The sequence below is a fragment of the Myodes glareolus genome, chromosome 10, assembly GCF_982192425.1.
Source record: "Myodes glareolus chromosome 10, mMyoGla1.1, whole genome shotgun sequence".
Classification (NCBI taxonomy): domain Eukaryota; kingdom Metazoa; phylum Chordata; class Mammalia; order Rodentia; family Cricetidae; genus Myodes; species Myodes glareolus.
Genome location: NC_142035.1, coordinates 20,617,020 through 20,629,763, shown reverse-complemented (window position 1 = coordinate 20,629,763; position 12,744 = coordinate 20,617,020). Strand labels below are relative to the sequence as shown.

The 12,744-nt window shown below is 49.3% G+C and overlaps 1 protein-coding gene across 1 annotated transcript in view; it reads left to right on the top strand.

The window, feature by feature from the left end:
- Arhgap40 (Rho GTPase activating protein 40) overlaps window positions 1-2,279 on the top strand; it is a 38,133-nt gene extending 35,854 nt beyond the window's left edge. The window contains exons 15-16 of the mRNA XM_085697098.2: window positions 788-837; window positions 1,706-2,279. Of these exons, the coding sequence (XP_085553224.2) occupies window positions 788-837; window positions 1,706-1,797 (142 nt within the window). The 3' untranslated portion in view covers window positions 1,798-2,279. The remainder of the gene's footprint in view (window positions 1-787; window positions 838-1,705) is intronic.
- Window positions 2,280-12,744: the final 10,465 nt, after the last annotated feature.

Sequence of the window (12,744 nt, the reverse complement as noted above, 5' to 3'; positions counted from 1 at the left end):
ACACATAAGTAGACCAACTGTCAAGTTAAAAACTGTATTAGCTTTTCTAAGAGACACAGGGAGCAGTATGAACGTGCAATGAGATGCCTGCTGTAGTCTGAGGAGAAAGCAAGGCTTCGGGGCAAGAGAAATTGCACGTGCAAAGGGTCCTAAGGTGGCAAGGAGCAGCACAGCTGAATGCATTGGTGAGACTGAGATGTGGGAGTCATTCCCAGACACAAGAAGTAGCCAGAGCCCTCGGGAGCTTCCTTCGTGGGTTTGACACAAAGACCCTCAGAGTGTCAGTCCTTACCAAGTGTCTGATCCAATTCCTTCTACAGATGAGAAAGTGAAGGCCCAGAGAGGGGGTAGGTCATGTCCAAAGCCACAGAGAAAGTCAGGGGCAGATCCTGAAGCTAAATTCAGGATACCCATAATTATTCATGATAATAGCTATCATACATAATCATACAATGTCCACATTCCACCTTGATGCAGAATCTGCCTCTCGTGGCAGAGGCCTCTCTTCCCGTGTGACACCCCAATCTCACCCTTCTGAAGCCCATATCTGATGTCTAGCAGGAAGGGACCTTGTGGAAGAGCGCCTGGGGCTGATCTTTGCCAAGGCCTATCTGGATGCCGCTCCCTGCTGCTGGCTGCTGGCCTCCTTCAATGGCCCCAGGTCTCTCAGAAGGGTCCTTAATTCCTTCCAACTGGGACCACAAATCCTTGAGGACACCCCTTCCAGGCATGAGGTGGTTTTGCCTTCTCCAGCAGAGCTCAGTAGATTTTTCTCTCTGTCTCACAGCACCGCCAAGCCAGCCACCTTCCTTGTCTATGAAGTTGGAGGGAATATTGGTAAGTTCCCATGTAGGAGGTGAGCCCAAAGCCTGGGCTCCTGGGAGCTCCTTGACCTTGAAAGAGAAAGAGCCTTCTCTCCAGGTCTGTCTCCTGCCACTGGTAGGCACTGCAGTGAGGGCCAAGATGAGCAGGGCTGACTTAGGAACTCTTCGTGCACGGACAGCTCTACACAGGGCTGACTCCCAGATGGACGAATGACCCGTGTTTAGTATGAAAGCTGTCGGTGTTACCACAGATGTGTCAAGGACACCCCCAGGGAAGGGAAATCCCAGCCCTGCACGTGAATGCCTTTAGGAACCAGCATCCAGTTCCAAGGGTCCTTGTTTTGTGAGAACCAGGGACAAGCATGAATGGGGCATTAGAGTCACCTCCAGGGCCGAAATGACAATTGTCTGCGTCCTGAGAACGCATGTTTCTAATAAGCTCCTTCATGCGGCTGAAGCTGCTGGTCCAAGGGCTGGACTACCCTCGGAGAACCACTGGCCAGGAAGGGGAGACAAGACAAGGTCCGGGAGTTTGTGGTGGCTGAAAGGACAGCCTTGTGTGGAAAGAGTGGAGGAGGCTTGGGTAGGCATTTCAGGAGCTTGTGGGATCCACCAGGGGGCGCTGGAACTCATGCTGCGTGGCTGTATCAGCTGGAGGCTAAACCACAACCTCTGGTGTGGACGCCTAGGGAAGAGGGGTTAGATTTTCCAGCAAAGCATCTTCCCCCATCAGACATCACCTCAGAGAAAGGGGTAACTCTGAGCCACAGCACGGCTCCCATAGCCAGAAGGTGGTACCTTGTCTGGTGAGAGGCTCTGGGCAAGACAGCAGCATCTTTCCCAGCCACACTCTCAACTTCCGGGATCCCTTCTTCCCACAGGTGAACATCGCCTGGACCCAGATGCCTACCTCTTAGATTTGTACCGCGCCAACCCCCACGGTGACTGGGTCATTAGACAGAGCCCCACCTAAGCCTCGAATCCGAAGAAACAGCCTGGAACACCCAACCTGGGAGCAGAGCTCTTCACATGGAAAGATTGGGTCTTTCCAGGAAATACCTCTTCCATGCCGGACAACACAGAGCTGGGTCTGCCTCCCCCCATCCTCGCCACACACACAGAGCCCCCAAGGATGCCACCCAGGGCACCTGAATCCCCACAGGTGTTTGCAACAATTTCCAGAAACGGGGAACGGAACTGCAGCACCCCTCTGAAGAGCAGAAGGGAGCTTCCAGAGAATGTGGCTTTAGAGGCAACCCCACAGCATGGAGTGGGAAATCACTGTGACAATGGAGGACCCCTTGTCTTCTCTGAGACCCCAACGATGCCCTGGACAGCCCTAGGAGAACTGGACAGATAGCAAACTTCGCTTTGCCTTCTTGTACCTTATATGGAAACTTGTCGTTTTATAGCATATTTAAGTTGCTTCAACATTAAACTCATAGCTCAACACCATTTTCCTTCGCTCTTCCCAGCCTGGCTCATGGTGGATCTTTCTGACTGGAGCTAGGAGAGAACCACCTTACTGTGCCTTTTTTCCCCATGGACTCTGGCTACACCTTGAACCTGCTCCATCCATCAGGACCCCGAGGAGCCCCAGAGCAGGGAGGGCTGCTGGAGGAAGGACAGCTGTTGACAGACGTTTCTGTCTTGCAACTGTTCAGTCCCAAAAAACCACACAGAGGCCTACATTAATTATAAACTGGGTGGTCTATTAGTTCAGGTCTCTTACTAATTCTTACACCTGAAATTAGCTCATAATTCTTGTCTATGTTAGCCACGTGGCTTGGTATCTTTTATCAGTGAGGCATTCTCGTCTTGCTTTCTCTTGGTCTGGGTGAGGACTGCAGACTGAGCCTTTCCTCTTCTCCGAATTCTCCTGTTCTGGTTGCTCTACCTATATAGATAGCAATCCCTGAAGGGCAAGGTTGATTTTCTGGCACTCCCAATACTTGTCACTTAGGACCCCAGTTCTGTCCCTTCTTCTTCATGCCCAAGTCTGCCTTCTCCTCAGTGGAAGTGAAGCCTCACACAGCCATTCATTTAGTGATGAGGGTGCCGAGCCTCTAATTTATACTAAGAGTTTACAAACTCCACATTTGCTGGGCGGTGGTGGCATATGCCTTTAATCCCAGCACTCAGGAGGCAGAGGCAGGTAGATCTCTGTGAGTTCGAAGCCAATCTGGTCTACGAGACTAGTTCCAGGACAGGCTCCAAAGCTGCAGAGAAACCTGTCTTGAAAAGCAAAAACAAAAACAAACTCCACCTTCAAAATACTCTAGTGTTTCCACTTCAGCTCTTCCCAGTAGACTCTGAGACAGATTCAAGACCAAGTAGTGCTCCTGGAGGCCTGGGGGGTGAGCACCAGATGGAAGGGAAGACCACCATTAGAGGGGACGTTATCACACAAATTGCCACAATAGGCAGACAGAGCTTAATTCTGCTGAGGTACTTGAGAAACAATGGTAGAAACTGTTCATTTGGGTCACCCCATCCCAGGGGTAGAGAACAAGGTGTGTGGGGAGCAGAGGGGAAAGATTCAAGTCCAGACACTAGATACAGGATTCACTGACTATGATGGGCATTGCTCCCTTGTCCTTTTAGGCTACCTGAGGGCTTTGTAGAGTGGGCTCTTGTTGTAAAAAGGGCGGTGGGCTGCTTTTCATCCTGCTCAGCCCCTGGTCACCCGATTTCCAGCTAGTTTTACCTGAAATAATTACACAGAAACTGTATTCATTTAAACACTGCTTGGCCCATTATATCTAGCCTCTTATTGGCTAACTCTCACATCTTGCTTTAAAATCATATGTAGTAATCTGTGTATCACCACAGGGTCGTGGTTTACCAAAAAGGTTCTAACCTACGCCCATCTCGGAGAGGAGAGCCATGGTGTCTGCCTGACTCTGCTTTCTTTCTCCCAGCATTCTGTTCAGTCTACTCCACCCATCTAAGCTGCTGTCCTATCAAAAGGCCAAGATAGTTTCTTTATTTGACCAATGAAAGCAACACATAGACAGAAGGCCCTCCTACACCAGGCTCTGACTGCTGAAGAGCTCTTGGCTAATGATACAGATGCAGTTCAATATGGTTTCTGCACACCGACTCTGTGAATACTGGAGGAAGAGAGATGGCTTGGCACTCATAACATCTGGGTCATCCTGTGGCATGCTAATGGTGGTGGTAATAGTGGTTGGAATGATAGTGGTGATAAGAGGATGATGGTGATTGATGGTGGTGATGGTTGATAATTTAGTGATGGTGGTGATGAGGGTGACCAGGTGGTGATGGCGGTGGTCACAACAAGATGATGGTGATGATGACGGTAATGACAATGGTGATGTGGTGATGATCATGATGGTTGTGGTGGTGACAGGATGGTGGTGATAATGATGGTGCTAGTGATGACAATATTGATGAATGGTAATGGTGGCAATGAAAGTCATAATGATGGTGGTCATGAGGTGGCAATGGTGGCAATGGTGGTGGTGCCATTTTGAATGCTATGACTGTATAAAGATAGGGGCTTTAAATATCTTTTTATGCATTTGGATGTTTTTCCTGCATGTATGTCTATTTACATGCCTGGTGCCCACCGAGACCAGAAGGTGGCATCCAATCCCCTGGAACTAGAAACACAGATGGCTGTGAGCTGCCATGTGAGTACTGGGAATCAAACCCAGGCCTTCTGAAAGAGCAACCAGTGCTCTTAACCACTAAGCCATCTCTTGAGCCCCAGATTAAAATATTGCATTGGCTTTATTCATGATTCTAGAAATGAGCAGGCTTCCAAACTAGAAGACCTGAAGAGCTCAGGAATTGAATGTGGTCAGACATTACAGACAGGAAACTGAAATGGCATAGAAATAGATTAACTGCTTCCATCTTGGCCTTTGCCTTCCCAAGTCAGCTGGCCATGGTCCCTGACGAACACTCAGCGGCTGTGGTGGCCTGAGACCCGGCCGTTATGCACCATGCACTCCTGAGTTAGGGCTCTCACAGAGTGGTGCTACAAATCACTGTGAAAAGACGTGTGAAAAGGCAGCAGAAAACACCTCTTCAGCCCTAAGTTATGTAATGGTGATGCTGGTGGTGGTGTTGGGATTGATGGCTAGGATGGCATTGGTGATGGTGGTACTGAAGGCAGTTGGTGATGATGATAGCGGTGATAGTGAGAATGTAATTGGCGGCTATGGTAGTGGCAGTGGTGGTGGAAGTGATTGGTGATGGTGGTGAGATGATGGTAGTGATTGGTGATGATGGTAAAATGGTGGTGATGGTGGTAGTGATTGGTGATGATGGTGAGATGGTGGTGGTGGTGATTGGTGATGATGGTAAGGTGGTGGTGGTGGTAGTGATTGATGATGATGGTAAGATGGTGGTGGTGGTGGTGACTGGGGTTGATGATGTTGGTGTGGGTGGTGATGATTGGTGATGATGGTACTAATGGTGAGGATGGTGATTAGTGAGAATAATGGTGGTGGTAGTAATTGATGACGACGACGATGATGACAGTGACAATAATGATGACGGTGATGACAATGATGATGATGATGATGATGACGATGATGACGATGACCATGATGACCTCAAGCCTGTTGAAAGTTTTCCTGCTGAAGACCTGGAAGACTCTCACTTAAAGCAGTGTTCTGATCTGTTCTCTGGACCTTTAGTCACCTGTATTTGCCAGACACACGACCTCTTTTCAGGTCCCCAGAAAATCCAAGTCCATGCCCATTTCAGGGCTCTTGCCCATGTAATTATCTCACTTAAAATCCTTTCCCACAGCCAGCCCCTTCCACCTGCAGGTCTCAGGTCAAGTGTCCCTTCCTCCAAGAGGCCACTCCACCTGAAGTTGCTCCCTTGTGTTCTCTCTCTCCCTCCTTCCCTTGCTCCCTTTTTTTCTCTCTCCCTCTCTCCCCCCCTCTTTCTCTCTCTCCCCTTTTCCTCTCCTTCTCCCTCACTCTCTCCTCCTTCTCTTCCCCTTCTTTCCCTCTCTTTCTCTTTCCCTCCCTTTCCCCATACATGTGCATTTCTATCATTAATTTTCTTCTTAGCATTTAACATTGCCTGAGATAATCTAGTTGAATGAAATATGAAATAATCTCCCTGGTTGGGGATCAGCTCCTCAGAGGCAGATGTCACATGGGGGTTTCCTCACCTTTGTAGATTTGATGGCACTATTAGTGCATAATAAAAACTGATTGACTGGATGAATGAATGAATGTGTTCATTCTTTGTCCTCTGGACCTTTGCTTGCCTGCTCCAGAAGCCACTGCAGTCTCCACCTGTCCTTACTCTGACCTGCCTATTTGGAGAACACCGATGAGAAAACTCGTGGGGAGTGCCCACAGCACCTTGTCAGCACGATTATTATTAACGAGAGCCAGGCAGCCTTAGGTGGTGACTAACACTGTCCCCACATGGGTCTCAGCCCCTGTGCTGGCCTCATTGCCTACCTCTGTCACTAACTCACCCAGCCAGGGTGACCACAAACCTGCTTAGTAACCTAAGCAGGAGGTGGGCACACACTCGAAGTCATGCGGGAGTCTAGGCTTGCCTGTGTGCTACCTTTGCAGGCAGCAAGTCCTGGCTGTGGGGGAGGATCCCCATTTAATCGCATGTCAGTTGCCCCATTCATCTTCAGAGCTATCTGAGAACTCATCGTTTTCCACGCAGTGGTGTCTCCATGATTGATGATTCCACAGCCGCCCCTCTGCAGGCTTAGCACAGCTCACGGTGGGGGCTCGGCTCTCCAGGCTCTCTGCAGGCTGGGCTTGAGTCCTGCATCTCTTACCCGGTGCTTTAGGAATCGAATCACATCCTCCCCAAACCTAAATGTTGAAGCTCTGACCTCCAAGTGGCTAAGTTTGGATATGAAACCTTTAAAGGGGGCTAAGGTTCCAAGAAACCGTTGAGTGGGGTACTAGACTGATGGGGCTGGTGCCCTGAAGGGAGAAGGGGTGCCACAGGAGTCCTCTCACACTCAGAGCACACAGGAAAGGCCATAAGATGCAGAGAAGAGGCAAAGGACCTCAAGGCAGAAGACAGCCTCACTCAGAAGTTCATTGCCGCAGATTTAAAGTCTAGAAATCCAAGATCAAAGTGCGAGATGATGTGCTCTCGGCAAGGGACCGGTGTTAATTTTCTAAGGTTCCCATAGCAGGGCACCCCCACCCCCATGCTTTCAAAAAGAAGAATGATGGGATTTAGCCAGATATCCTCAAATGGAAAGGACAAAGGGTAGAGGTGATGCCAGGCAGAAGAACCCAGTACGCAGGCGCATGCTTCCCTGGGATAGGCAACATTTAGCAAGCTACACCGGGTTGGACACTCAAGCCTTGGACTCTATTCCACCTGTGCAGGCTTCAGGTAACCTGCCCAACTGCTCTGTGCACCCTAAGAGTCACAAGACTGTTTCCAAGTTGTGGAGAGAACTGTGAGGATGTTTGAGGGGGTCTACAGTCTCCCAGCGGCTATGCTGAATGCCTTCTGTGTGCCCAGCATTAGGCTGGACTAAGGTTCAGAGTATTGCAAAGGGCAGGAAATGACCCAGCCTGCACGGAGCTCATAGACTGGCAAGACAGACATCAACTCAGAAATGAAAGACATCAGAGTGTGAGAAAATCAGCTGGACAGAGAGGAGAGAGGAGGCCAGGAATGTGTGTCTTTTAGAGCGGTCCGGAGCTGGGTTGTGGAAAACTGGGGCTCAGGGCTGGTGGGAGTTCTGAGCCTCAGTCGTGTGTCCTGTTCCCAGTCAAGAGCTGGGAGTGGGGTGGGGTGGGTATCGTGCTCTGCCCACGTGCAAGCAGGCTGACCACCTCCGGCACGGGCAAGACCTCGGACAGAACACCCAAATGGCATGTACAGGCGTCATGGGTGCCCAGGGGATGTGGTGGAATGGGCCTGTGAGACATTACCAAAGAGGTGACAGTTGAACAGATTATAAACTGCGGGCAGCCATGGATGCAGCTGACCGCAAAGGCCTGCACATCGAAGGAGCTGGAAAATTCTAGCCAGGGTCGCCTTGAAGTTAGCCACGTGTTTGAGTCAGAAAGGTCTTCAAGCTGCCAGAGCAGAGGGACAGCTCAATCCACGCCCACAGCTTTCCTATCCAGTTCCCCGACCCTACCTGTAGTCGGGCTTCCTCCTTTTCCCCGCCCCCAACCTTCAGTCGAGTCAGGGATTGGCTATCCAATACAGGAGGTGGGGCTTTGGGGCTCAATCCAGGAAATGTGGGCTTTATGTTATGCAATGAGGGAGAGATGAGAAGTGCTGTCCAGTAGAGGACGAGGGCAAGGAGGCTGCAGGGCAAACTGACAAATTCCGAGGCCACATCCCACCCCTCTTGCCCAGCCAGTGCTGAAAGACACCGTCTCTGGCCAGTCGGTGACCGGACCTCCAACATTGCAGCAACAGAATTCTCTCTCAGCTACAGGATGTCAATCGAGGCCGAATTTCCTCCTGCGTCTGCAGTCCGGTGGAGGAAGAGATGCTAAACACTAGGCACCACACGAATTGCTGTGTGACAACAATTGGCAAACGAGATGGAGGGAGGGGCAGGGTCCTTCAGTGTTTGGAGTCGGGGAGCTGAAACAGGCCTGGAATTTTCCCTTAGGGAGAGGTGAGTTTCCAGGGTTGTACCACTTAAGCACAGTGGAACTTAAGGTGAGACTTGAGAGTAAACAGGTGGAAGGGCCCCCGGAAGTAGCGGGAACGGTGTTTTTGGAGTTCAAGCATAGCAAGGGTGCTTTCTGACCCACCCTGCAGAGACTGCAGGCTAGGATATCCCCGGCGGCGACAAAAGTGTGAGCTGCCTGGGAAGGCGCAGAAGATGTATTCCAGAAGGGTTTGGAAGAGGGAAACCACCAACTTGAAATTCTGAACCTACCTCAGGGCTGCCTCAGCTCCCTCTAAACACAACCGCAATGTCCCTGAAAGAGCCTGCCCTGCTGGTCTGCTCCGAGAACCTGCGCGGGGCTCTCACTGCCAGACACTCCAGCGGGGGAACCACACACATTCTTGGTGGCCTTGGTTGACACCTTTGCTCTTGGAGACGCCTCCTATACTCAAAATCTGAAGACAGAGCAGTCAGCGACCTTATTCAGCCCGGGTTGGCGCTGGTGTCCCAGGCAGTGCATTAGGATGCAGTTCCTCAAGATGCCGCTGGGGGCAGAGCAGCGCGGCCTCCCGCTCCTCCAAGCCTGCCAGGTGCTTCCAGGTCCCTGGTTTTGGGCAAATGACACTCTAGGTCCAGATCCATCATTCTTTCTGGTCCCTCATCCTTGGAGATTAGAAGGATGGGTGCTGAAGAGTTTTTAGGCATCGTTAAGGGGCTTCATCCACGTATGAGGGACAGTGGGTTTTATCTGTCTGGGTTTTCCCTGCGGGGGGAGGGAAGTGGGGGTGGGGTAGAGGGGGTGTATGTGTTGAGCTTGACAAATCCCTAGAACCAGCGCTGGATGGTAGAGAGGAAAATGGCACGGTGCCGTCCCAGCCCCCACCCTGAGCTGCCAGAGGGGCTGTCTATGCATCTCTCCCACCCCTACCCAGTTACTTTGTATTCTGGGGGGAGGGGAATGGCAGCCACTTGCCATTGTCCCTGAACACTGGCAGGAGGCCCAGGGAGGGGCTCCCCAATAGGGAATCCGCAGCTGCCTGTCTTTAAGGTAAAATTACCGTAATTACCCCAATTACCAAATCCATCAAGAGCTTTGGACTGAGGACCAGAGAACAATCGGCCCTGATGGATCTGAGGGGAGGTGGAAGTGAGTCACAGAGGAGGGTGGGTGGGAGCAAAGCGAACAGAGTTGCAAGGGTGGGGATGGAGAAACGAATGAGACCCCACTTTCCTCTCTCGTTGAGACTTCTCCTTTATGGATAATATCTGCCAACCTTGGGCACGCGCATGCGCGCACATACACACACACACACACACACACACACACACACACACACCCCTCTGAATCCTCTACATTGCATAGAACCCCATGACCATGGCCACCTAATTTGAACCTTGTTTGCATCCTCAGAGAGCTCAAAGTAAGACAATTGGGAAATGGCAAATGACCCCTGACTCTGGCTGTGGGCCAGGCCCTGAGCAAAACCCTTAGCAAGCTGTGTCCTCAGGTCCCGTGAAGCAGCCTTGGTCTCCCCTCACATGAGGGTGGCTCACATGCTCTTTTGCTCTGCACACTCCAGGAACCAGATTCTATGCTGCTTTCCTTGGGTGCTCCTCACCCTGCTCCACTTAGTACCCTAAGGGGTGTTAGCATCTGATGTGGCCTGGCACAGCCAAACCGGTCAGCATTCTATGAATAGCAGGTCTCAGGAAAAGCCTTTGGACTTTCCACTGGTAATTCCTACAGTTTGTGGCCAGATTTTTTAAATTAATATTTTAAAGGTAATTTAACTTTTATTAAAGTTCAAATTTTAAGAAGTTCTGTGGTGTTATATTTATTGAATCACATTTGTGGTGTGTGTCACATAGTTCCTTTGATAACTACCGGAGCCAGCAAGATGTCCCAATGGGGTAAGGCACTAACTGCTAAGCCTGGAGACTTGAGTTTTACCCCTGGGACCCACATGGTAGAAGGAGAGAACTGCCTCTGCAAAGTTGTGCGTTGATACCCACATGTCATGTGTATCATAGCATGCAGACATGCATATGTACACACATGCACACAACGCACACACACATTTTAAAAAGTCATGTCAGAAAGCAATGTCAAAAGTCACCTTAATATTTAGCAGTCAGTAGCAGCCCTTTCAAATTAGTAACACTGAGTTTGTTTGTATGGTACCAAAATTCTAATAGTCACTGGACAGTGGTGGTGGCTCATGCCTTTAATCCCAGCACTCTGGAGGCAGAGGCAGGCAGATCTCTGAGTTCCAGACCAGCCTGGTCTACAGAGTGAGTTCCAGAACAGCCAGGGCTACACAGTGAAACTGCCTTAAACTCCCCTCCCATAAATAAAATAAAAATAAAATTCTAATATTCAATATCAATACTATATTTTATTAAAGTTAACAGCTTTCTACTTTATTGGATCTTCATTTAAGCACATAGTGTGATGCCAGCTACAGTTGTATGTTTCTGAGCACTAAAGACTTTAATATTAATGTTATATTGAATGAAACTTGTAGCATGGTCTATCATAAATGCAAATGTACCAAGTATTTCGTTGTTTGTGTTGGAGAGTTTAAGAGCTAAGTGAGTTGTCATTGTGCGATAGCTTCAGAGGAGAGCATCGGGGTGCCTGCCTCTGATCCTCAGTACCTGGGAGGCTGAGGTAAGAGGAAGATGAATTCCAGGCCACTCGGAGCTACTGGACAACCTAGCGAGATCCTGTGTCAGAAGATAAAAATATAAACAACGAAACCTTAGCAACTTTCTAAGATACTAAACTGGTTTGCCACTGAGAAGAGATGTAGGAAAATGTGTTGAGCAAACTTCGTGTTGGGGCCCCAGAGAGATGGTTCGCTGGGTAAAGGTGATAGTCATGTATGCCTGGTGACCTAAATTCAATCCCTGGGATTCACATAGAGGTGGGAAAGAGAACCAGTTCCACAGAGTTATCATCTGCTTGTGTACCATGGCATATGGGCATGAGCATATAAACACACAGTAGTGGTGGTGGCTCACGCCTTTAATCCTAGAACTCAGGAGACAGAGGGCAGGTGGATCTCTGTGAGTTTGAGGCCAGCCTGGTTTATAGAGTGAATTCTGGGACAGTCAGGGCTGTTACACAGAGAAACCCTGTCTCGAAAAAACAACAAAACAAAACAAAAAACCATAAAAAAACCCAAAAATACAGTAACAGTAAACAAAATAAGCTTTTAAGATGTAAACTTAGCCTTCAGCAGTCATGTATATCAGTTGATGCAGACTCTTCCTTCCTGTAATGTCCTACACCAGAGAATTCTGTGAGGCACTGGTTTTTCATTTCTGTTTTCCCCACTCATTCCCACACTGCAATATGTTACTCATCTGATTTTAATGTTTTATAAATAGGCATTATGTGACCAGTTTCTAAAAGTTATTTATCTAAGCCAGTATGGTGGTACACAGCTTTAGAGACAGAGGCAGGTGGATCTTTGTGAGTTTGAGGCCAGACTGGTCTACATAGTGAGTTCTAGGATAGCCAGGGCTATATCATGAGATCCTGTCTAAAAAAAAATTTTTATTTTTATGTGTATGAGTGCTTTGCCTGCCTGTACATCTGTGTATTGTGTATGTGTGTGTGTGTGTGTGTGTGTATGTGTGTGTGTGTATGGTGTCCATAGAGGCAGGGAGAGGGTATTGGATCTCCTGAAACTGGAGTTACAGACAGTTGTGAGCTGCCATGTAGGTGCTGGGAATTGAACCCTTGTCTTCTGCAAGAGTCAGTGTTGATAACTGCTGAGCCATCTCTCTAGCTTCACATATCCAGCTTTAAAAAATGAATGTGGACAGGAGCCAGGTGGGTAGTGTCACAAGTTCAAAGTCCCTGCTCAGAAAAGAATAACTATGTACCCTGCTAAGAGGCAGACACCACAATCATTAAGCAGTCTTCTCCCTAAGAGTCCCCAAGGCCCAGCTGGCTCAGGACAGTCACTGGTGCTTACAGCCCCTGGCCACCTCCTTATGGGTCAGGTACCTAGAAAGGTTTTCCAAAATGCCAGCAAGTCCATGTCTCCCATGCTGGAAATGTTTTTGGGTAATGAAGTCCAGCTAACAGACTAGGGGCACTGGGAAAATCAGATGTGGCCCATCAGTCACTCCCACCTGTTCCTTCCAGGCTTTCTGCGGTGAACCTCTAGTTAGACAATGGTTTCCAGAACTCCTCGTGGGACCCACCAGTATGGAAGACCCCACTGTGGCCCAGGATCACCTTGTTGAGAAAGCATAGCCCTGACCAACCTCAAGAAGGAGTTTAACATC